The 26,797-nt window shown below is 41.3% G+C and overlaps 1 protein-coding gene across 3 annotated transcripts in view; it reads left to right on the top strand.

Moving 5' to 3' along the window:
- The window catches only part of RPS6KA3 (ribosomal protein S6 kinase A3), a 127,461-nt gene that overhangs the window by 85,874 nt on the left and 14,790 nt on the right, over nucleotides 1–26,797 (top strand). For 2 of the 3 annotated variants that reach the window (XM_034755488.1, XM_034755505.1), the window contains 6 exons: nucleotides 8,904–8,992; nucleotides 9,086–9,150; nucleotides 9,241–9,343; nucleotides 9,719–9,843; nucleotides 11,246–11,371; nucleotides 19,352–19,441. In XM_034755488.1, coding sequence (XP_034611379.1) covers nucleotides 8,904–8,992; nucleotides 9,086–9,150; nucleotides 9,241–9,343; nucleotides 9,719–9,843; nucleotides 11,246–11,371; nucleotides 19,352–19,441 — 598 coding nt within the window. The remainder of the gene's footprint in view (nucleotides 1–8,903; nucleotides 8,993–9,085; nucleotides 9,151–9,240; nucleotides 9,344–9,718; nucleotides 9,844–11,245; nucleotides 11,372–19,351; nucleotides 19,442–26,797) is intronic. The other variant, XM_034755497.1, reaches the window with a different exon arrangement.

Below are 26,797 nucleotides of genomic sequence, written 5' to 3' on the forward strand. Positions count from 1 at the left end.
TTCTCTGTACTTTGCCATGTGAAACAACCTGCCTATGTCTTTCTAGCTAATTGACTCTCCAACTATTTTCATATCTCATCTGAGCACACGTCTTTTCTCCCTTGCCTATTCTGTTATTTTTTTCATCTTCTAGATTTTAATTTCAGTTTTGAAACTATATTGTTTAATTGGGATTATTGTACAAAAATGTGATATAAAATAAAGAAATGTAGTACCGAACTGTCTCATATGTCTCTTCCCCAAATACTCTTAGAACCATTTACCATTTGTGGGAATGGTTTACTAAACACATGTTCCACTGTGCACTGTTTAAGGCACATAACTTCACTACTCCCTCCTCTTCCCCTTAAATTCACACACAATGCACTCTTCCTACAGCGCACTTACATTTGTTTGGGTACTTTGCTTTCAAGACAGGACCAAGAAAGTGGTTTTTTTGTTTGTTTAAAATTGAGAAGTTTTGTCATTTGAAGGAATCATAGTTTGCAGTAATGAGATTAATTTTTTATGCAGCTCTTTTCCTATCCAGTGCTTTTGTGTAGGATTTGTCTCCACCCATTAGCAACAGGAGACAAGATTGCGGTCACTCATGCAGCTGTATAACCTAGAAACTCTCCATTGACAGTAGTCATTTTTGCTTTCTGCTGTGGCCAATTGAGGATTTAGAGAAGGGTCCTCTGCCATAACAGAAAATAAGCAATGACCGTCCTAGTCGCTGCAATTTAAGGAAAGGGAGTTATGTCCTGCAACTACAGTAGTTGGATCCACTACTTACTCTGGTAGATGCAAAAACTCTGGAGTTTCAACTGTATTCTCTCTCTTTATCCATTGAGCTTCTTCTCCAGAAGATCAGTGACACCTCTGCTTTTAGACATAGATTTGGTTCTCTCAAAGCAGTCAATCTCCCATCCTGACTTGCCATAGTTAGGGCTGGTCTACACTACAAAATTAGGTCGACTTAATTTAGATCAACCTACAGTCTTCAATTGGCTATTGCTGTCCACACTACCCTCCTGTCGGTGGTGTACTTGCACTGACTGAAGGAGGAGCACTGACAGCTGCACAGGGTTCACAGCAGGAGCCCCACACCCGCCCCAAGGTGACAGTTTGAGTTGTGAGCCTGGCATGGGCTCAAGGAGCCTACCAGCAGTGAAATTGGAATTCTTGTCAATTTCACAGCTGCCTGCACCTCAAAGCAGCAGCCCAGGCTCCCAACTGGAGCCCTGAAATTGACAAGAATATCAATTTCACTGCTGGTAGACTCTGTGCTGTAAAATTGAGCCCCATGCCAGGCTCATAACTTGGGCTGTCATCCCAGGGTAGGTGGTTGGGGCTCCAGCTGTGAGCCCAGCACCAGGATCAGTTTCACAGCAGGGAGTCTACCAGCAGTGAAATTGACATTTTTGTCAATTTCATATCTCCACCTGCAAGCCCTGCTGCTGCTCTGAGCCAGAGACAGTTGTGAAATTGACAAGAATGACAGCCAACAGCTGAAGTAAGTAATGCAGCATCTATACAGTGTCTGTACAGACACTGCATCGCCCTAACTACACCGACATAAGTGCTATGCCTCTCATGGAGATGGAGTCATGTTGGTGTAGCAGGCCACTTACTTCAGTGGAAGCAGCATTCTAGTGTAGACACTGACATGATTATGTTGATGTAAGCTGCCTTACTTTGACCTAATTTTGTAGTGTAGACCAAGCCTCACGTTCTAGTTTGAGGAGCTGTCTTGGATGATTATCTATTTAAAAATTAATTTTTAATCTTTCAATATAATCCCAACACATCCGGTCTCCTGGTCTGTGGCCTCCAAATAGCTTTCTTGTGCTACAAGTCCACATGGCTGTCCTTCAGCAGTCATCAGGCAGCAGCGCCCTGCTCCTGCTCAACTGATGTTCAGCCATGAATGGAAATGATATCTTGTAGAATGAATGCAGTGAAAGGCACTGCATAGAAACTGCACATGTGAGAATGTAACTACTAGAGATTCATGATCACCAGAGGAGTAGCTGATGATCAGGCACCATCATCACCAGTCAACTGATCTTTTTCATAATGTGTACTACAATATTGAAGAGCCAATAGAGAAAGAAGAGATTTTTCTCCAACTTCTGCTGTGCAGGAGGAGATGGGAAATTTGGTAACTTACTAAGGACCTGATTAATGGTGTGTGATGAGGTAGTGGGGAGGTGGCACTCTCCTGCAAGTAGCTTGGCTGATGGCACCTCTTGCTCAGAATAGATTGAAGTTGGATACCCTCTTGTAGTCTGTGTTGTGGATCCTTGTGGAAGTGTAGAGGGATGGAAGAAACTTTGGGATGTGATGGGGAGACAGGTTAAGGGAGGGGGGAAAGGAAATTGTATCTTTCTTCTTCGAACAGATGTAGACGTGTATTTCAAGTAGGCGTTTGTGCACCCCGCTTGCCAGAGCTTTTTACCTAACAGTATCCGTAGAGGGGCGGCCCTCGTTCCTTTAGCCCCTCCGTTGGCTATATGAGACAGCACTGCCTCAAACCCTCATTTCCCTCCCACCCCCCGGTTCCTTCTCACTGCCCGTCACCTGGAGTCAGAGCTCTGTGTGGCTATCATTTCATAACTTTGCACTTCATCCTCTTAGCCTAGTTTTGTTGTATATAGTCAAGTTAGTTAGTTAGTGTTAGAGTAAAAGTTTTAGACTATAGTATAGTGGTAGTGCTCCCTGGTGATGCCCTCACCAGCATTCAAGAATTGCCCTTCATGTGGAGTGGCAATTCCTAACAGTGACCCCACAGGAGGTGCTTGCTCTGCCTTGGCAAAGTCCACCTGTGCTGTTCAATCTGTAGATCATTTAAAAAGGTGACTCAGATGGCATGAGACCTTCCCCTCAAGCAACACTTGCTTGAACAGGCCCTGAAGCCTGACTCGGTACCGAGGCCTTTCTCAGGCCACAGATCGCCTTCCAGTTCGGAAAGTGCTACTGCCTCCCATTGCAGGTCAGGGGCCTTCAGAGAGGTGCAGGAGTAGTTTTCTGTCATTGGTGCTAAAGAAGAGGTTTCAAAAGCCAATTGTGAGCAGTGCAAGTCCCGGGGTGACTCTTCTGCCTGCCCTAGGAAGAGTGCAGACCGGCAAGGGGTTGGCTCTGGTGTGTGGAATGGCACAGGTTCCTCTGACCCCCCCCCCCCTTGGTACAGGCTAGAGAGGGCAGACATCTCCTACCATCGACTCCAGTTCCAGCCTCCAGGTGTCTATTGAGTCCAGTACTGGCAGGAATAATATCGGTGCCAACAGTGTCCGTGATGTCAGCAGACCTACTCTACCTTTCAGTCCTGTCTTTGCTGCTGTTCTAAGATTTTGCAAGGCTGGTGCCCACGATGGACCCTCCCCACCCCAGTTGGAGCATGCCATTGAACTCTCATGCCCTTCGTCACTGCACCAGGAAGCCCCCCTCCTAGGGGTTGGTATGAACACTGTACTGGAACCAGTACAAGGTTTTTCAGTACAGGGTTCTTCCTCCACACCAACGCAATTGACGCTGCAGATGGTTCTGTCAAGGTTGTTGCTGTCCCCTGGGATCGAGGTGCTCTGGTACCAGTGTTTGCACCGGGGCCGACCTTGCCTGCAGCACTGATGTTTCAGCACTGATGGTGCTGACTACATTGGGAGAGCCAGTTCTTTGTGTCATAGATGAGTTGGATAGCTTGTTGGCTACCTCTCTCAGAATCAGGGTCCTTTTGCTATGCTTTGCCGGAGGAAGTCTAAAGGCCATCAGTAGACTAGTACGGCTACCGGGTTGGCATGTGCCCCGTGGCGGGGTTGGAGGCTCCGGGTCTGGCACCTATTGGCCACCAATGCCTTACCCATCCCAGTGGCCCCCTTGGGCTTAGTGGGAAGCTCCTTGCTCCCAGAGGCCTTGCTCATTGTCCAAGTCAAAAGTGAGATCGCCTGCTCATGGTGCATTGGTGGCTGCAGATCAGGTGCCCACAGTTGCCTACGGCTACCTGTGATGAATTTCAGGCATTTGTCGCTGAGGGCTGCTTGGTGGCTAAAACGTCTTTGCAACCTGCCCTTGATGTTGCAGACATGTCAGCCAGGGCGATGGCCTCAGATTACTATGAGGAGGGCTGCCTGGCTACAGAACTCGGAGATCATGCTGGATCTCCAGCAAATGATGGAGGACTTGTCCCTTTCGGTGGCCAAATCTTGTTTTCGAATAAGACTGCTGAAACCTTGCATTCCTTTAAGGATTCAAGTGCTACCGTAAGGTGTCTGGGGGTGTACATGCCACCCAGGCAGAGATGCCACTACAAGGTGTAACAATAATAGCCATGCAGGATGCAGCATCATTTTGTGCAGCCCTCCCCCTAAAACAGTGAGATTAACCCAGGAAGAGGGAGAGCTCTGACAGGAGGAAGCATTCGAGCTTGGGGCCTGGCCGGTCTGCGCACCCTCCCTCAGCGCCTGTTAAGCACCAATTTTGACTCGGTCCAGAGTGGTGTTCCAGTTGTTGTTGTTCATCCTTCCTCTTCATCCTCCCATTCCTTTGGAAACAGGCTGGCCTGCTTTTACAATGGGTCTCAATTACTTCCGACAGCTGGGTCCTAGACACTGTCAGATTGGGCTATGCCATCCAGTTTCGCTCCATGCCCCCTCCCCAAATCCTTCCCCAGACCTTTTCAGGGACTCGTTTCCCAAGAAACTGCTCTTTGCTCACTGCTAGAGTTCGGAGCGGTGGAGGAAGTTCCATGAGAACACCTGGGTCACAGGTTCTCCTCTCAGTATTTCCTGGTACCGAAATAAAAGGGTGGGATGAGGCCCATCCTCGACCTCTGATGACTCAACAAATTCATGAAATACATAAGGTTCCGCATGGTCATTCCTATCAGTTATCCTCCCTGCTTTGTCTCAGAATGACTGATTAGCTGCTCTGGACATTCAAGATGCTTACTTCCATGTGGCCATTCTACTGAGCCACAGGAAGTTTCTTTGCTTCATGGTAGGGGACTGCCACTTTCAGAACAATATTCTACCATTTGGTGCCTCTTCTTCTCTGAGTCTTCACCAAATGCATGGCGGTGGTCATGGTGTACGTCAGGAGGATGGAAATCTATATCTTCCCCTATCTTGACAACCGGTTGCTGAAGAGCAGCTCCAGAGAGGAGGTTCTCACCCACATGAATACTACACTATGTTTACTCAACCGTTGGTGACTCATTGTAAACACTGTGAAGTCGACCTTGGCTCCCATTCAGCAAATAGAATTAATTGTGGCCCTATTAGATTCCATGAAGTGAATGGTGCTGTGGCTGACTAACCACTTCCAGGCCATTTGACAGCTATGCCTCTGTTTGCAATCACAACCATCCACAACGGTTGCATTTGGGCCACGTGTTCCCTTGCACCTAGGTGGAACAACTCTCCAGGTTGCATCTTCGCTCTCTTCAGATGTGACTCAGGATGGCTTACCTCCCTGCCCTGCATTCTTTGGACAGGTTGGTTTTCCTTCCTCCATCAGTCCTGGAGTCCTTGCACTGGTGGGAGTCCCTATGTAATGTGTGCCAAGGGGTCCCCTTCACTCAGCCTTCTTTAACCAAGTCAGTAGTTACCAACATGTTTCTTCTGGATTAGGGAGCGCATCTGAAGTCTTTAAGGGTGCAGGGCCTGTGGTTGGAACAGGAAACCTTGCTCCACATCAGCGTGCTGGAGCTTAGGGTCATCCACAATGGACATAACGTGCCTTCCGGGACCGCAGCAGGCATTCAGTGGTTCACATACTCACCGACAATACTGCCATGGTGTACTATGTGAATAAACAAGGGAGAGTCCACTCCAGATCATTCTGCCTATAGACAATCAACCTGTGCAATTCTACATCAAAGAGGACATCACCCTGATAGCTGTCCACTTACCAGGAGTCCAGAATCGCCTCACAGATCATGTCAGGTTTTTCTCTCCGAGCCATAAATGGTCCCTGAAGTTAGAGACCCCACATTGTGAAAACCATCCAAAGGACAGCTCCACTATCAACCTGTTTGCAATGGGGGAAAATAGGAAGTGTCATCTATTCTGCTCTCGGAAGGAGCTCAGCTCAGGCTCCCTCTCTGATGCTTTCCTTTGCAACTGGCAGTTGATTGTGCTGTACGCATTCCCTCCTATCCTGATCATTCCCCAGGTCATCACCAAGCTCAAGGCAGATCGAACCAGGCTTATCCTGATTGCCCTGACATGGCCAAAGCAGTGCTGGTTCTCACCCTGTCAGTTCAGCCTCCCATGCTGCTGCTACTTCTCCTTCCTGACCTCACACGTGACTGCGGCTGCACTCTGCATCCAGCGATCAGCTCCCTGCACCTTACGGAGTGGCTGCTGCATGACTGAACAAGGAGTAAGAGCACTGCTCGAGGCTGTCCAACAGGTCCTATTTAACAGTAAGAAGCCTTCCACTAGAACGGCCTACTTGGCAAAGTAGAAGAGGTTTTCTGTGTGGTCCTTGGTCTGTGGGACCCATCCAGTGGAGAGTTCTATCCAGGACATCTTGGATTACCTGCTACACCTTCATGAATTTGAATTAGCACTCAGTTCTCACAGAGTATACTTGGCAGCAATATTGGCATTTCATCCACCTATCTAAGGGAAATCCACTTTCTCCAATGCAGTGGTGATGAGATTTCTGAAAGGAGTTCTCTCCCTGTATCCTCCTGTCCAAGAGCTAGTCCCCTCATGGGACCTGAATATGGTCTTAGCAGCTCTAATGGAGACTCCATTCGAGCCCCTTGCTTCCTGACCACTGTCCCTCTTGTCTCATAAAACTGCCTTCTTGATAGCCATTACCTGTGCCAGGAGGGGGTGTGAGTTACAAGCCCTGATGGCTGGGCCTCCTTACAGTTCTCCAAGGACAAGGTTACGCTCCAGCCACATCTGAAACTTGTATCCAAGGTGGTCTCTCAGTTTCATTTGAACCAAGCTGTGTACTTGCCTGTATTTTTCCCTAAGCCGCATTCCTCCCTGGAGGAACAACACTTCCATAAGTTAGATGATAGACGCTGTCTAGCCCAGTGGTTCTCAACCTTTTTACCATTGTGGGACGCATCCAATACTACCTGTATGGCCCTAAGAATGTCACATGGGCCGCAGCTTTGTGCTGATTGGGCCACAGGTTGAGAACCACTGGTCTAGCTTTTTTTGAACAGGACTGAACAGTTTCATGCTTCGTGTCACCTGTTCCTATCATATGCAGACCTCATGAAGGGTCAAGCAGTCTCTGTGCAGACCATCTCTAGCTGGATAACGTCTTGTATCAAGACTGCGTATGAGATAGTGTTGGCTACACCGCCTCAGCAGATATGGGCACATTCAATGAGAGCGCAGGTAATGGTGACATTCCTCAATGACATTTCCATATTAGACATCTGTAGGGTGGCCACATAGTCATCTGTACATACATTTACGGACCATTACATGATCTCTGCTTCTTCCAGAGCAGACGCTAATGTCGGTAACCTCCGAAACCCGCCTACAGATGGAAGTACTGCTCGCTAGTCACCTACTTGGAATACACATCTGCATCTACTCAAAGAAAAGAAACTGTTACTTACTATATCTGTGGTTCTTTGAGATGTGATGCAGACATGTATTCCATGACCCACCCTCGATCCCCTCTGCATCAGTCTTCCCCTGGACATTTGGTACAAAGGGACTGAGAGGGGTCTGGCACCACTGCCTCATATAGCTAGGGGAGGGGCTAAAGGCATGAGGTCCAAGCACCGCCCCTCTACAGGTACTACTAGGCAAAATCTCCAATGAGCAGGGAGCATACTTACCTATTTGGAATACACATCTGCATCACATCTCGAAGAACCATAGTTACAGTAGGTAACTGATCCCAGTCTCTTTCACCATGCCCATCACCACAGTATCTGATGAAAAAGGAGGGTAGAGATTGAGATGTGATAAATGTGTGCGCACCATTAGATGGGAGAAGAAAGGTAGTGTGAGGAACTTGGGATAGTGTGAGAAAATAAAAATACAGAAAAGTCAAAACCAAAAACCCAGGAGGACAAGAAGAGATGCAAGAAATAAGTTGACTTGAAATGGGGTAATAAATCCTCCTCCCCCCCCCCCCCAAAAATTCCCAGGTCTGTGTTGTGTCAAGAAAATTACCATAAGAGGTCATGGGGGCAGGAAGGATGACTCTAAAATAGAGGGCTAAATACCATTTGTCTTCACATCTTTCCCTTTACTGTCATGTATTCCAGTTTTTCATTTTGAAAATGAGGCAGGACTTGACAAACTGGTGAAATGAGGGGAAAAGAATTAGACACGTACATGACAAATGGTCTCTTTCCAAACTCTGATCGTGGTGGGTATTAGACATCCACTATTATACCAGATACTGCTTTTTCTTACCACCTACTTGTCTGCCTCTTTGCCGAGAGGGGAGCATTCAGTGTTTTTCTAATGGTCTCAGGATATGTCCTACTTGTGTCTTCTAACTCAGCAGTTCCTGCCTGCAGTACTACATGGATATTTAAATTGCATCCCAAATTTTGGCCATTTTCTTAGATCAGACTTCCTCCCAAGACTGCTTTTCTCTTTGTCAAGGAGACTGGCTTACTTGCCATAGACTGGTAACAGTTGACTACAAAAAACAACTAAATGTAAGCCTTCTCATCAACACCTACTTTCCTTCCTACTACCTCGGCCTCTTATGTTCCTGGTCCAGTACTTGAAATATTACACTCCTGGAATAGGGAAGTTTGAGATTATATGTCTACATGATTGACAGCACTTTATTTTGTTTCTGATGTCTGAAGCCAAATTATCAATTAAGTTGCCTGATGTGGTTAGAGTGAAGGACTAGAAAAAAAGTAAATAGTTGATTCTTGCCTAAAAGCATGTGTATGCTATTAATGTGTTTTTGTTGTATAGAGCCAAACTTGGAATGCCCCAATTTTTAAGTCCTGAAGCACAGAGTCTTCTCCGAATGCTCTTCAAACGAAACCCTGCAAACAGATTAGGTAAAATACTCATACAAAAATAATTATTTCAGCTATTAGTTCTTCACAGTAAATAAACTATTATTCACAGCCTTTTTTCTTTTTTTATAATAGGGGCAGGTCCAGATGGAGTTGAAGAAATTAAGAGGCATTTCTTTTTCTCCACAATAGACTGGAATGTGAGTAGTTTAGTAAAAGAGCTTCTTTATAAGGAAATTATAATTGTTATAATTATTTTTAATTCACTTTCACTGCTGCCTTCTCTTTAGAAATTATACAGAAGAGAAATTCATCCACCTTTTAAACCTGCAACTGGCAGGCCAGAGGATACATTTTATTTTGATCCTGAATTTACAGCAAAAACACCGAAAGGTGAGAGAATAATTAACTGTAATTTGAGTATTCAAAAGTAGAAGAAACTTTCAGTCATTTTAATTTTCATAAATTGTCTTCTATCGGGGTAGATTTGACTGACTACATTATATGAAAGATTTTATATAAGCCTGTAGGTGATATGAACAGCAGTTCATTACTTGTGCATTTGTATAATGAGGATGCAAAAATACTTTGTGTAATTAACAATCTCCAAACCGGTTTATAGTTTTAACACTGGAAAAGAATTTTACACTATGATTTTATGCTCATTTTTATTCAGTGCATATTAGGAATTCTGATTACTTACTGCTTTGGGATTTTTTGAATAAATTGGCAAGAAGTCTTCTTGAAGACATTTGTTCTGTTTTTCAGATTCGCCTGGTATTCCACCTAGTGCTAATGCACATCAGCTTTTTCGGGGATTCAGTTTCGTTGCTATTGCATCAGATGATGAAAGCCAGGCAATGCAGACAGTTGGGGTTCATTCAATTGTTCAGGTGAGTGCAATTACTTAAGAATAAACATAATGTATGAAAACAAATTTAAAAATGAGTTTCCTTTGTATAAAATAAGATGTAGCTTTGTCATGCCTTTCGTAAACAAGATACCTGAAAACACTTTATAATAATTAGACTGATATTAATAGTACTGTAAGACTGGGGTGTATCCTCTGTTGTTCTTCGTGAAGTGTCATGAAAACTTCATCAACTAAAGACAAGAAAAATACACCTCAAATTATTTTATCCAAAGAACAGCACCTTGTCAGTGCAGAACCTACTGCTTCTATACGTTGGGTGTGATCAGGGATGGGTTTTGACCCCTAAAAAGCAAGCATTTTAGCATCTGAGTCATAATGACTGCTCAAATATCTGAATAATCCAGGATTAACATTTTGAAAATGTTTTACATTTTCTTTATAAAGTCAGTTTTTATTAAAAAAAAAAAAATTGCATGTAGATCATTTTCCTCTGTTTTATAGGATAAACATTGGGTTCATACTATGCAGCAAAACCCCTCTGAAATATGGTGGGGAGTATAATAGAGTTGGGGCCATGTAGTCTCTTGGAGTTTATGCTGCTTATTGCCCTTCAGTCCTGAATCTCCGCCAACAGTTTTTCTGCAACTTCTGCTGTGGTCTCTTTTCTTTGCACAAACTTGCAGATGGAGTTCTCCGTACTGCTTCCTCATCTTGTAAACATTTCTCAAAACTTCTCTGCTGCCTTTCCTCTGTACCCCTTCAACCACTTCCTCATTCTTATTTCATGTGCTTATTTCCCCTTTGCATGTCTGCAGGATACCCAGATGGCTTCCTGCTAAAGTTAGGCATCCTTTGCACAAACTCCCCTACTGCTTCCCTGTATCAAAATGCCATTTTCTTACCATGCAAAACAGGTTGACAGTCACTCATTCTGTCTTTTATCCCCAGACTCAGATGACACTTCTACTTCCATTCCTACTGATGCCTACAATTCCCAGTGAATTTGATTGTATTCACTGTGTCTAAATTTCTCATACTGAGCACTGCACTTGCAAAAAAAAAAATAATAATAATAATTACCTTATTCATTTTTTGGCAGATGAGACCAGAAAAAATGGTATTTATTAAGATTAATGGGAAGACTTCTGATCTGTTTTCTGTTTCATATTTGTTTAAATTAATAGAGCAGGAATCCCAAATGTAGATTTGTCATAGAATGATGTGCTATAAATGGATGGGGTTTATATGATTTATAATATATCTTCTTCAAACAGATGGTTATGGGATTTCGAAAAGATTTTGACCTAAGATTATCAATTTAAAAAACTATAGGGAACAAATGTTTCTAGTTCCAATTGATTTGTAATGTAGATGATGAATATTTTTAAAGTAATCATCAATTAATAATAATATTTTGGTAGCAGTTGCACAGGAACAGCATTCAGTTTACTGATGGATATGAAGTAAAAGAAGACATTGGGGTTGGTTCTTATTCTATCTGCAAGAGATGTATACATAAAGCTACGAATATGGAATATGCAGTTAAGGTAACCACTGTTAAGAGTTTTTTTTAATTGCTAACAAAATCATATTTTCAGAATTTACACTCATAGGTCAATGTTAGCTTAAATTTATCTACCATAACAAAATAGAAAATTGTTTTCTTCTTAAATGAATAGAAAAAATTGTGAATGCAAATGTCACATATTCATTAAATGTCATGTTTTGTTGCTATTTTATTTTTTTAAATGTTCCCCATGAAACACCTATCTAACTCTATTACATACATGCTTCTGGGAGAGAATATACACCAAGGAGACTGCATTACTAAGCATTATTACTAAGTATATTATTACTATGCATTATATACAAAAATTACAATGATTAGATAATTGTTTCTTTTAGTTCCAAAGTAGATATATAGATGATTACATAAATCCCTGTTCCTAGCTGTGCTGGTTGTGTAGGTTAGTACCACTGGCTTTTTTTTTTTTTTTTTTTTTTTTTTTCTCCAGAGGGAACCTCAACTCTGCATTTCCTTGGTTTAAATCATTAATATTTTAACAAGGTTTTTAATGTATGTTTAAAAGCACTAAGGGAAGCTAAGTGAATCAGATCTAAATTTCAAAAACGTTACTATAATGAATAAAGGGCAATAAAATTTGTCTTACCAATGGGGAAATCTGTGTAAATGGCAAAGCAGAAACAGTTTGGCAAACTTTTTTAAAATCTTTGTTATATTTTGAAGCAATTTACTTTTTAGAATTATTGAACAATTCTGTCCATACGTCTGAATGGTTCTATTTTGGTTTCACACTCATATAGTCTGATATATAGGTTACTTACAAGGACCCTTGAATTCCAACAGAGGTATTTGTTTACTTGCCAGCAGTCTGGTTTTAGTCATAAACTGGATACATTTTCTGTAAAATAAGATGTAAGATGCATTTGGGGGGGAAAGTAGGTAAACAAATTATCTTTCATAATTTGAATGCACTGAATCTGAAATAAATGATTACCAAGCTGAATGTTGAATATTTCACTTTCTAAATTAAGTTCAAAATTTAATTAAAATTTGGGGGAAAATGTATTTTTTCTGTGGTTTTTATTCCAGTAAAAACAGCTACTATATTTCCTGCACATTGTTTAAAAAAACATAATTTAACAGTTCCTACATGTGCCGACAGACTCCTTGCATTTAAAGGCCCCAGTGCAGCATTTCTGCTGCAACAACATTGTGATGTGCACCCTTCGACACATCCACTGCTAGTAATTTCTGCATAGCTGTCAGGGATTTGCTCCAGTGACGTTAGCTTGGGTACCAGTTCTCCATTATGTTTGGTCCAACCCATATTCTCTGGTGAGAGTAGTGTGGCATTGTTGCAGTTTGCCGGACTCCACTTGAAAGTGAGCTCTTTGGATGTTGCAGCGCAATGTATCGCTTGTTAGGGTCCATGCCTCTAGTGATCGACACTTGGAGAACAATATCACTGTGCCTTGTTGCAGCTCTCCTCATCAGGTAAATTGTACATGTTGCAGATCAATTTTTCTGCTGATTGATCATCCTTCTCTGTTTCTCTGAAGTCCATGTTTCTCCATGGATACTGTCCAAGCAGTTTTCTTGCTGTGGCCAGCAATATAGGAAAGAGTATCACAGCCTGTCAGAACATGGAAGGAGAATATTGTTTCTATATCTGCTTGAGGAAACATAGGCAAAAGCTTCTCTTAAATAGTATGCACAGGAATGTTTGAGGTTTTTTTTAATGTTCCAGCCTTCATCCGCAACTTGCTGCAAGGCATTTTGTTATCATGTACCACTAAGAGAAGAACAACATCAGTCTTGTGCTGACGTGCGACACGCTTGAGTTCAAAAATGGATTTAATGATATAACTATACTGTTGTCTCTGAACCCTCTAGATGTGACAGTTGTTTTGCAGAGCATGGGCTAGGAGTTCTTCAGAGAAGAAGCAAGGCAGATCAGCCTTATTTTGGGAATAGGCCAAGAAGTCTGGCCAGCGGTTGGGAAGTAGAACAGATCTGTCCTCAGTGATTTTTCCAGTTAACTTAGAAGCTTTGGAACACTTCTGTCATATCATTCCTTTAATAGAATCCTGTCTGTACCTGTCAGAAGTTACATCAATCCTGCTGAAATGCTGTCCAGAATAAAGAACTGCCTTGACAAAAATGTTTGCAAGGTCACCAAAGGTTGAACATGGAAGAAGTTTTCTCTGTGCCATTACACGTGCTTGGCCATCAATCACCAGAGAGGATGTACTATCAGGTGTTATCTCAGGAGGACAAGGGATGTCTCTGGTTAAAATGAGTAACATAACAGACTTATTTCCAATTTTAAGATGCCCATTTACCTCAGCAAGAGGAATTGGCATTAGGTCATGACACAATATTTTATGCAGATCCACCATCCTTCCTCATTTATAGGCATTAATTACGCACTGTAGTATGAGACTGTCAACTTGTATTGTGACTACCTTGTCTTTGCTTTTCCAACTGCATGGAGGAAGGAAAACATCAGAGCCCTTGTTTTTTTCAGTGGGTCACGTATTTTGTTATGGGCACTTAGTTTCTCTGGTGTCATGAACCTTTCCTGAACAAAGTTATTCAGTTGCTCCTGGCCAGATGTATCTGCGTTCAGCAGAATCCTCTGAATTGCTTCTGTAGCCAAATCCTTTGTTGCAATGTTTTGCAGTGTGTTGGTAGTGAAATAATTTGAATCTTTGAAGTGTCATTAATACTTTATTTTCATCATCATGATCATGTTGCTTTTGTGCTGGTGTGGATTCATTGCAACTCATTTAGTCATCAAGCCCAAGACTGAACAGTTTTCTGGCTTGGGCTGCAATTCAGGCACGTAGATGATACAAGAGAGCCCATCTGCTGAGTGCTGAGTCCATTCCTGTTATACCTATAATTCCTCTTCCTTTCTTTCGAGTGGCATTGAGCCATGCTTGGGAATGGTTTGAGTCTACCTGATTGAATCTGTGGTTGGAACCTTCCACAACCCAGTTGCCTCTGTAGAACTCAAGTACTTCCAGAGGGGGCTGGTTCATTTCTGCTAAGTACACAGATCCCCATCAATCATAATTTGTGTGTTCATATTGGTGAAAGAACAGAAGCATTCTTTTGAAGGCATACAGCTGAAGCTCCCAAATTCCATCTCATTGAGCTCTGGGGAAGAGGAGGAGGATACACACATACTACCACCAGTACTGCAAATTGGGATGGTTGTCCATGTTGCTCAGCACAAATGATAGCATCTTGTCACAGAAACTTGCGGATGACAGAATAGATACTAGGTTATTGTAATCTTCCTTAGCGTCAGATTTTGCAACATCCAGGAGCTTCTCTTTGAGTTTTTTGTTGTGTTGCTATAGATGGCTCAGAAGTTGTGGTAATAAGAGTTGCCACACTGCCGTGTAGAGTGATCTTGTAAGCATGAGTAGCTTTTGCATAATTTTTACCAGAAATTACATGCTCTATCATTTGTCTACCTGAAATTCCATTTTCAGTCTACATGCTCAACAGTCCAGAATCCTGTGTATGCTGCCCCAACATTTTTAGGAAGCTCACTGATATATGTAGACCTCCTAAGCATGTAATCAGGATATCTTTACATTCTGGTACAGTCCATTTTAGGTCAATCAGAGCAGGGAAGAGTGCTTGATCAACATGTTTCTATTGAAAATAATTAGGGCTGTCGATTAATCGCAATTAATTCACATGATTAACTAAAAAAATTAATTGCAATTAAAAAAATTGCAATTAATTGCACTGTTAAACAATAACATACCAACTGAAATTTATTAAATATTCTGGATGTTTTTCTACATTTTCAAATATATCCCTTTCAATTACCACACAGAATACAAAGTGTACAGTGCTCACTTTATATTATTTTTATTACAAATATTTGCACTGTAAAAATGATAAACAAAAGAAATCGTATTTTTTCAGTTCACCTCATACAAGTACTGTAGTGCAATCTCTTTATCATGAAAGTGCAACTTACAAATGTAGGATTTTTTGTTACATAACTGCACTCAAAAACAAAACAATGTACAACTTTAGAGCCTACAAGTCCACTCAGTCCTACTTCTTGTTCAGCCATTCGTTAAGAGAAATAAGTTTGTTTACCTTCATGGGAGATAACGCTGCCCACTTCTTAATTACATTGTCACCTGGAAGTGAGAACAGGCATTTGCATGACGCTGTTGTAGCAGGCGTCGCAAGAGATTTATGTGCCAGATGCGCTCTAAGATTCATATGCCTCTTCATGCTTCGGCCATCGTTCCAGAGGACATGCTTCCATGCCAATGACGCTTGTTAAAAAAAAATGCATGAATTAAATTTGTGACTGAACTCCTTGGGGGAGAATTGTATGTCTCCTGCTCTGTTTTACCCGCACTCTGCCGTATATTTCATGTGCTGGGTCATCATCCGAGACTGCTATAACATGTTGTTCGTTTTAAGAATACTTTCACTGCAAATTTGACAAAATGCAAAGAAGATACCAATGTGAAATTTCTAAAGATAGCTACAGCACTTGACCCAAAGTTTAAGAATCTGAAGTGCCAAGTTCCAAAATCTGAGAGGGACGAGGTGTGGAGCATGTTTTCAGAAGTCTTAAAAGAGCAACACTCCAATGCAGAAACTACAGAACCTGAACCACCAAAAAAGAAAATCAACTTTCTGCTGGTGGCATCTGACTCATGATGATGAAAATGAACATGCATTAGTCTACACTGCTTTGGATGGTTATCAAGTAGATCCCGTCATTAACATGGACGCATGTCTCCTGGAAGGTTGGTTGAAGCATGAAGGGACATATGAATCCTACATTTGTAAGTTCAGCTTTCATGATGTAGTGAAATCTCTAATACTTGTATTAGGTGAATTGAAAAATACGATTTATTTTGTTTTTTACAGTGAAAATATTTGTAATCAAATGAAGTGAGCACTGTACACTTTGTATTCTGTGTTGTAATTGAAATCAATATATTTAAAAATGTAGAAAACATCCAAAATTATTTAAATAAATGGTATTCTATTGTGTAACAGCGCCATTAATCACGATTCATTTTTTAATCGCTTGACAGCACTAAAAATATGTGACTTGTGCAAATTTTTTTACCACAGTATTCAGTGTATCAACTTCATGAGCGGGGAACCAAATGATAGGCATGTAGCTGTATTCAGTTAATGGTGAGTTATTGTTATTGTGCTTTTCATTAAAACTTGGCCAGTCAGACTTTGCATTTTCAAATCGACATTTAAGGGAAAGTGCCATATCCCGCGCTTGTGTTTTCAAATCTGACTGGCAGTCATTAAACCATCTGCCAGGACATCTTCATTGAATTTTGGTTCTGCTGTACCTTCTGTGATATTAGTAGGAAAGATATTTAATATCTCTCCTGTACTTTCTGTTTATTTTTTTAAATTAGCAACAGTAGCCATGTTCTTTTTTGTTTTTACTTACCTTAGAGTACAACATTCAGCTTGGTAAACATAATTTTCAGATTCAGCACATTCAAATTATGAAAGAAAACATTTACCAGCTTTTCCCCAGAAATACTTTCTGTTTCATTAATATCAACTTATTTGGGAATTTGGTCTACTCTATCAGGAGTAGATCTGACTTTTTGTGCTTGGGTTACCAGGTAGTTTCCTCTGTCCTGAATAGCTGGGATAGAGCAATGTTTGCACTACTGTTCCTTCTCCAAGCCCTTAGGGACTGTTGTTCAGACTGCCTCATCTCCTTCTCTGTTGCTATTACTATCTGCTGCCTCTGCTGGAGCTCCTCTTCTCCAAGAAGCAGAGAGAAAGCATGAGGAAGGAAGGCAGTGGAGTGTGCAGGGGGAAAGAAGGATTCAGCTAGAAGCAATGACTTCTAAACTCGTGCAGGAAAGATATAAGAGATAAAAAGGAGGAGGAGACATTGGGGAAAACCTCACAACTCAGGTGGAAGGGAGGAAAGGAAGTAGTGCATCATGAGAAGGAGCAGGCTTATCTTCTTCAGTGGCAAATGGCAAAACTGAACCCATCAGACATTTTCAATTATACCAAATGTGAGTAGCAAGTCATTAGGCTTTGATAAATTCAAATAAGCATCTGATGCTTAACTGAAAACCCCAGGGGTTTCCCTTTTCTGGTTTCACATGTCTTATATCTTCTTGTGCTGCACCTGGGGCTAGATCAACAAAAGGGTTTAGGTGCCTAAGTCCAACATGAAGGCATCACTGAGATCCTCAAAACTCTCACTCAGCTGCTGCCTAACTCTGTAGACGCTTAGAGTCCCTAGGTGCCTAAATTTCCACTATTAAAGCCCCCTAGATACTTAAATAGCAGTGTAGATGGTGAGGAGCTGCTTAGGTGAATAGAGTACAGCCACACCAGAACGCTAGGGTATATACTCTACACCTCTCTCTACATCCCCCAGCAGTGCTTCCTATGTCTACTGGTTTTTTTAAGCAGTATAGTGTCCCTCTACCTTCCCTTTGGCAGAGCTTTTCCCTGTTGCAGCAAAAGTCTCTGGCCATGGGGAGACAGTAGGAAAAGACTCTGGAAGCTCCCTGCTGCTTTCCCCGCTGCAGCAAAAGGCTCTGGCAGAAGGGAGCTGCCAGAGTTTTCTCAGCAAAAGGCTCCAGCAGTAGTGAGCCTGCTGCTTCCCCCTGTCAGAACCTTTCACTGTTGCATGTAGTTATGCAATGCAATGTGGACACAGCCTGCTTTTCACTATCACATGTAGCTTCACATACCTTACATGGTGCCACCACTGTAAACAAGGCCTACGTTTCTGCCAGGGTGCATGCTCCAAGCCCTAGTATGATCCTCAAACTAGGTGCTGCCCTTCTTTCTTACCTGTGGGGTTTAATCCAGTAGGCATGCTCATATCAGGTTTAAACACACAAAAAACAGGAGGTGGTTAGGATGATACTCTGGAATGTGGGAGACATGGATACAAATCCTGCCTCTGCCTGAGGTGGAGCAGGGATGTGAACATGGGTCTCTCCCCTCCTATGAGAGTGCTTTAACCACTGAGCTATAGAACAACCACTCACTCAGTGTATATTCAGTTATTTGTATACAATGGAAACTTAAAGCTTCAATAGAGAGACTGAGACCTCCGGCACCCCAAAATTTCCTAGAGCCCAGTGGATAGAGTACTCTCGTAGGAGGGGGAAAACCCAAGTTCAGATCCCTTCTCTACATCAGGCAGAGAAATTTAACCTGGGTCTCCCACATCCTAGGTGAATGCTCTAACCACAGATCTAAAACTTATCAGGGGATAGGTGAAGCAGTACTACCACCTCCTCTGGTGTTTGTTGCAAGGAACAACTTGGATACCTAACTAGGAGAAGGTGCATGGCTAAGAATCCCCCAAGCGGAGATAGGCACCTCCTTGCAGCCTGAAGTTAGGTGTCTAACTCACTTTGAGGCGTGAGCTTAGGACCTACCATTCTCCTCAGCATTTTTATTGACTAACTTAGGTGGCTCCACACTCAACATCCTGGGTTATGTGGATCCCATTCTTAGGAGCCTGTCTCTCCTCATGAATTGTATAGGGAGTGTAGGTAGCTAACGCAAATCTGTGGATCCCACTGGGTGACAGGGTGCCTAAAATTAAGTCCCTTTGTAGATCTAGTCCCAAGTGCCTAGTTGGAGACAACCATACTAAAATCAGTCCAGGAATGTCATCCATCCAGGATTCAGTAACGCATGCAAAGTCAGGGGCTTTGTTTTATTAAGTGGATGGTTAAAGTATTATTTACTGCCATCTTCACATTAATGAGTGTGATCTGAGAATCACCAGCATCCTATCCAACTGAAGACTTTTCCACATTCTTCCAAAAGATTTTTTCCTCTTCCTCTCAAGGAACCAAGTCTTGATTGTAGCCAACATCCCTTTAAACATTGGTGAGGAAGGTTGTGTATTTGTACAAATGAAAACATCTGTCTATCTTCAGTGTTTAGAAAATATTTATTCTTACAAACTTGCTTGGTCTTCTAGATTATTGACAAGAGCAAAAGAGATCCAACAGAGGAAATTGAAATCCTACTGCGCTATGGACAGCATCCAAATATTATTACCCTTAAAGATGTAAGTAAACACCAAAAGATGCATTCTTTGATAGGGTATTACAAAAAATGTTTTCACTCTTCATTTTGTATCTATGTCAAAGAACAACATGCATGTTTTAGATGTATCTAAAATATTCTTTTGTCTAATATAAAGAGTAAAATGGTACAATTTCAAATGTCTTAATATGCTTTTGCCAATATCCAATTTTAAACTAAAATAGGTAATTGTTAAAAATCGTTATTTTTATTTGAGGCACTCAACATAGTAGATAGTTTATTAATATACAACAAAATATTAATCACAATCTGATTGAAATTGCTAGTTAAAAGAAAAATGTCACTGTATAATGTAAAAGACACAAGATGAAGGGAAGGGATAGGCGGGAAAGTTAATAAATAAAGTGATCATTCAAAAACACTTCAGGGGTGTAGAAGTAATTAGGTGTTCTTCAAAGTGGGAAGAGATGAACTAATATGGATTTATGCAGGAGTATGTTCTATTCCATCTAGTTTCTTATACCATGCTCATTTCCATAGCTTCACACACATGGCCCAGTCCAACAGAGACATGACTGTCTGCCAACCTAAGGCATGATGGTGCGATCCCTACATGATATTTGGTATTCAGTGTAAAGAATGTAGAGTGGGCGTAATATCTTCACAGTTGCTTAAGCCAGTGAACAGATTTGCTGTTATGGTCTGAACAAGCTGCAAGTGATAAAGAAACCTTGCTGTAAGCCCATTTAAGAAGGAACTACAATAAGTGAGCCATGTAGTGACAAGGAAAAGTATACAGGTGAATGGTAATTGGGATAAAATGCAACATGGTTTTACAAAAGGTAGATCATGCAAGACCAACCAGATCTCCTTCTTTGACAAGCTAACTGATTTTTTAGATGAAGGAAATGTTGTAGATCTAATCTACCTGGATTTCAGTAAGGCCTTTGTTCCAGTTCAGCACAGAGGAAAGTGGGTTTTATTCAACTACTTTCTGGGTCCAGGAAAGAATGGGGGATATAGACAGCTATTAGATCTCAGATGTCTGAACAACTATGTGAAACAGCAGAAATTCAGCATGGTGATCCTCACAGCTATAATCCCCTCTCTCATTTCTGTGGATTGCTTTGTGACTGTCGACTGTCAAGATGCCAATTTTCATGTTGCAGTTCACTGAGGTTTCTTCATTTTTGTAGTCAGCCATGGCCACAAGGATATTCTCAGAGATCATGGTGGTCATAGCTGACCACCTTCATCATTTAGAGATAATTGTCTTCCCTTACCCCAACATTCGGTTGTTCAGGGGCCAATCTTATCCAGAGCTATGGTCAGCAATAGAAAGAATAATCTTGTTATTCCACAGACTAGCCCTCCAACTAAATCTTGAGAAGTCTGCTTTGACACCAGTGCTGCAGATAGATTTCATAGCAGTTTCTCTGGATGTGGTGACAGGCAGTGCTTACCTATCTACCAACAGATTTCTCACCCAAAAGACACTCATCTCAGGGATTCAGCTCAGCCCTGAAACCTCAGTAAGGAATTGTCTTCAGCTATTGGGGCATGCGTCAGCATGCATTGTTGTAATTCAAAATGCTAGGTTACATCTTCGATACCTTCAGTGATGACTCAGGATAGTCTATATATCAAACAAGCACAGTCTGAACAAACAAGTGTCTATCCAAGTGGGTTCTGCAGTCGCTCAGCTGGTGAAAGGACCCTTCCAAAGACTGCAGGAGTCCAGTTTATTGAGAAGTCCCTTATCATCATGACAACATCAGATGCTTCCCCCTTCAGTTGGGGGACACATCTGGGGCTTCTCAGTTCAGGGCAAATGGTCATCCCAAGAACAGCTTCTCCACGTCAACCTTCTAGAAATGAGAACAGCCAGCAATGCTTGCTTTCACTTCCTTTCTCTGAGCAGATCAGTTCAGTCAAGATCATGACAGACAATATAGCCTGCATGTTTTATATCGGTTGTCAGGGAGGGGCATGTTTTTCCTTCACTCTGTGCCGAAACGATAAAACTGTGGAATTGGTGCATAGCCAGACAGGTAGTCTCTCAGCTTCTTACCTTCTAGTTGTTCAAAACAGCATGGCCAACAACCTGCGCAGGCACTTCTCCCAAAATTACAAATGGAATCTAGACTCAGAAGCTTTCAGCAACATATTCTTAACTTGGGGATTTCAGAGGTAGACCTTTTTGCAACTACCATCAACATAAAAGTGCAAGAAATTTTGCTCGAGCATGACCCTCAGTCACTGGGCATGGCTTCCTCCTCTTGTGGACAAGAGGCCTTCTTTATGCATATCCACCAACACCATTACTGAACAAAATCAAACAAGACAAGTCCCATGGTCATTTTAATTGCACCAAGATGAGTTTGGTATCCTTACCTCATTCGACTTGCTTCTCATCTACCAATGAGACTTCCAACCCATTGCTGTCTGTTGTCTCAGCATGCTGGTCAGACACTTCACCCCAATCTGAAAATTCTGAGACTTTAGGTATGGTACACGACTTGTATACCCATCAGCAAGTCTCTCCCATTCACTCTTCTCTTTCCACCATCCTTGACTAACTCTTGGAATTAAAGACATCAACTCTCACTATGAGCTCTGTCAAGGTTCACTTGGTGGCTATTACAGCCTTTCATTTGTCCATGGAAGATTTTCTGTGTTTGCTCATCCCACAGCCTCCAGTTTCTCAGAGGACAGATTAATCTTTTTCCAGAGACTAGAGAATCTACTCCAATAAGAGACTTGTACTTGGTTCTTAATTGCCTTACAAAACAACCCTTTGAGCCATTAGTTATATGTCCGTTGCTTCGTTTATCCATGAAAACAGCTTTCTTGGTAGCCATCACTTTCACCCACAGGGTTGGAGAACTGGGTGCTTTGATGGGAGATCCTCCTTTTACAGTGTTTCTCAAGGAAAATGCATTGTTCTGACTCACGTTTCTCCCTCAGGTGTCTTCTGAATTTCATATTAAGCAGACTATTTGTCTTCCATTTTTTTCCCCAAAACAACATCCGAGTAGACAAGAAGCTGCCTTTTGTACCCTGTATGTCAGAAGGGCATTAGCTTTCAAACTGGACAAAACCAAACTATTCTGAAAGTCTTCTAGACTCTTTTCAGTTGAGGACAGGTACAAAGGATGTGCATTCTCCACCCAAAGAGACTCAAGATGGATCTCAAGAATTATTATTGCATGTTATAACTTTGTTGACATTCAGCCTCCTTCTAGAGTAATAGTTCATTCTGCAAGGTCACAGTTTACATCTATGGCATTAATCAAAGACATTCCAGTTACTGAAATTTGCAGCACTACAACCTGGATCTCTGTATGTACTTCCTCCAACCATTATGTTCTAGTTCATGCCTATAAATCAGATGCTGCAATTGGCAATGCAATATGAGGATACTAGTCAGGAATCACCTGAAGTGGAGCACCCACAGGGATATAGATGTGCATGTGTCTTTGATGGGCAATTTTAGATATCATTCTGTTCGGCCCACAAATGCATGCTACACATCTTCGTTCCCTGTTCGGAGGACATACAGAGCTGCACAAGCAAACCGCTTTCAGTTCCTTCTCTACCACAAAGGAAATTCTGAAGCGGGGGGAAGGAGGACAGGTAGAGGAGCACCCACAGGAACCCATCTTGAACAACTTCAGTTACTGCACAAGGTCAATAATCTCTCCAAGTATTGACTCTTGGAGTCCCTGTGGGTGCTCCACTTCATATCTCAAAGAACTCCGGTTACTGCACAATCTGAGTACTACCTCTCCCCATGAGGCATCATGGACCCTTAAGCACATTCAGCTTAACATTGAATTGACTCAAAATAAAATGTTTCAATGCATTACAACAAAACATTTCAGTTTTGGAATGCCAAAACAAAACATTTCAACATTTTCAAATATTTTGTTTTCCACATTTCTACTTTCAGTCCAGATTTAGGATGAAAACAAATGTAGAAATATTAGAATTTCCCACAGGATGGAAATTCCAATTTTCACTCAGCCCTAGTTATGTTTCATCTTAAAGGTTGCTGCATTGGAATGATGGATAGTCAAGACACTGTTTTCCTCGCAATGCAGCTCAATTATTATTGATAAAGCAAATAAATGAAAAAAACAAAACCCCCTACCTAACTAATTTTAACTACTCTGCAGTGTATTTAAAGATATAGAAATGTCACTTTTAAACATTTGAGTAACATTCCTTCACTTTGAAAACCAAAATTTGCTAAGTTTATTAGCCTATACTATAAAATATAATAAAGTGTAAAATATAATTGTTTTAGAGATTTTGAGAGGAGAAAAATAAAAATGACAAGAGATTTCCTCTTGATTCATTCATTAGTTAAATAAACAATTTTATTTTATTAGAACCAAAGATACTACTTTTAATTTAAAAGTGAAACAAAAGTAATTTCATAGTTTTTGGAGATACTATAGGGGCAGATAATTCTAACATTTTGGAAATTTTATATTGAATCATAGGACTGGAAGGGACCTCAAGAGGTCATCTAGTCCAGTCCCCTGCACTCATGGCAGGACTAAGTAATATCTAAACCAGTGGCGGGCAACCTGCGGCCCATCAGGGTAATCCACTGGCGGACCGCAAGACAGTTGGTTTACTGTCCGCAGGTACGGCCGCCTGCAGCTCCCAGTGGCCGCGGGCCACAGGTTGCCCACCACTGATCGAAACCATCCCTGACAAGTGTTTGTCTAACTTGGTCTTAAAAACCTCCAATGATGGAGATTCCACATCCTCCCTAGGCAATTTATTCCAGTGCTAAACCACCCTTACCGTTAGGAATTTTTTCCTAATGTTCAACCTAAACCTCCCTTGCTGCAATTTAAGGCCATTGCTTCTTATCCTATCCTCAGAGGTTAACAAGAACAATTTTTCTCCCTCCTCCTTGTAACAACCTTTTATGTACTTGAAAACTATTGTCATGCTCCCTCCCCCCCACAGTCTTCTCTTTTCCAGACTTAAAAAACCCAATTTTTTCAATCTTCCCTCATAAGTCATGTTTTCTAGACCTTTAATAATTTTTGTTGCTCTTCTCTGGACTTTCTCCCATTTGTCCACATCTTTCCTGAAATGTGCACCCAGAACTGGACACAATACTCTAGTTAAGGCCTAATCAGCGTGGAGTAGAGCAGAAGAATTACATTGCGTGTCTTGAATACAACACTCCTGCTAATATATCCCGGAATGATGTTCGCTTTTTTTGCAACAGTGTTACACTGTTGACTTATATTTAGCTTGTGGTCCACTATGCCCCAGATCCCTTTCTGCAGTACTCCTTCCTAGGCAGTCATTTCCCATTTTGTATGTGTCCAACTGAATGTTCCTTCCTAAGTGGAGTACTTTGCATTTGTCCTTATTGAATTTCATCCTATTTAATCCTATCTTCCAAAGCACTTGCAACCCCTCCCAGATTAGTATCGTCCGCAAACTTTATAAATGTACTCTCTATGCCATTATCTAAATCATTGATGAAGATATTGAACCAAACCAGAACTGATCTCTGTCAGACGCCACTCATTATGTCCTTCCAGCATGACTGTGAACCACTGATAACTATTCTCTAGGAACAGTTTTCCAACCAGTTATGTACTCACCTTATAGTAGCTCCATCTAGGTTGTATTTCCCTATTTTGTTTGAGAAGGTCATGCAAGACAGTATCAAAAGCTTTACTAAAATCAAGATATACCACGTCCCCCCATCCACAAGGCTTGTTACTCTGTCAAAGAAAGCTATCAGGTTGGTTTGACACTATTTGTTCTTGACAAATCCATGCTGACTATTACTTATCACCTTATCTTCTAGATGTTTGCAGATTGATTGTTTAATTATTTGCTCCATTTTCTTTCCGGGTACAGAAGTTAAGCTGACTGGTCTGTAATTCCCTGGGTTGTTCTTATTTCCCTTTTTATATATGGGCACTGTATTTGCCCTTTTCCAGTCTTCCATGACTTTGCAAAGATAATTGCTAATGGTTCAGATATCTCCTCAGTCAGCTCCTTGAGTATTCTAGGATGCATTTCATCAGGCCCTGCTGACTTGAAGACCTCTAACTTGTCTAAGTAATGTTTAATTTGTTCTTTCCCTATTTTAGCCTCTGATCCTACCTCATTTTCACTGGCATTCACTATGTTAGACGTCCAGTCACCACTAACCTTCTTGGTGAAAACTGAAATGAAGTTATTAAGCACCTCTGCCATTTCCACATTTTCTGTTATTGTTTTCCCCCCCTCACTGTGGGAATAATGAGGGAATGATTTCTCTAAAAGTACATTTCTGTATAAGAGCGGGAGGATCACTTAATGAAGGTTTCTTTAAAATAAAAACCAAATTTGGAAGGAGATTGAAGTTAAAAGCCCAAGGAAGTGCAATAAAAATTAAATGTGGTATTCATATATTAATGCTTTCAAGGTGCTTCTATGCAGTTTATAAGCTGCAGTACCCCCAGCTGGTAAGATGGATAATTGGTCAGCTGTTTCAGCAGAATAGAACATAGTTGTAGCCAAGCCCTCGCAGGATATTAGAGAGACAAGGTGGGTGAGGTAATATCTTTTTATTGCACCAACTTCTGTTGGTAAAAGACATGAGCTAAAAGCCACACAGAGCTCAAGAGCTTGTCTCTCTCACCATCAGAAGATGATCTGATAAAAGATAATCACCCACCTTATCTCATAAGCAAAAGCACTTAAACAATTTTTCATAGTGAAAAATACAGGATGAAGTCTTCATGGACCTCAATAAGCTTTTTAGAATAGTACATGTGTGCACAGTATGAAATTTTCCAAGAAATGGGATAGGAATTTATAAATGGTCTTTGACACAATTAGCATTGTAACATTTTGAAATCAATAAAATCTAAGATTGTTTCATGCACTAACTGCAGTGTCCCCAAATTATGATGTAAGATGAATTTTGAAAAGTTATTCTATAATGCCCTAAAACTGATGCTGAAATGGCTAATTTCTAGCCATTGCTGAACTTTTTTGTGGAATAGTTACTTCATTATGAAATTAGCTCTAATTCAGCATTGACAATAGCAGTGTTAGCTTATCTCCACTTTAGTGCATCCAGATCTGATAGTCATTTAGATATCAAAGTAGTAATTTGAGCACTCCTAAATTTTACTCACCTGTTCTTTGTTTTCAGACTTTTGCCTAGCAATTTATTGCATGTTATTCAGTTACTGTACTTATTATTTAGTAGATAAAGTTTTGTGCTCATTTTGCAATTTAAAATACTGTTCGAGTAGGTTGGTTGGGGAGTGGCAGTAAATCCACAGGTTTTGTAATAAAAAGAATTCTTTTGGGTTATCTGCATTATCTTGACATCCTTAGA

The sequence above is a fragment of the Trachemys scripta genome, chromosome 1, assembly GCF_013100865.1.
Source record: "Trachemys scripta elegans isolate TJP31775 chromosome 1, CAS_Tse_1.0, whole genome shotgun sequence".
NCBI classification, from domain to species: domain Eukaryota; kingdom Metazoa; phylum Chordata; order Testudines; family Emydidae; genus Trachemys; species Trachemys scripta.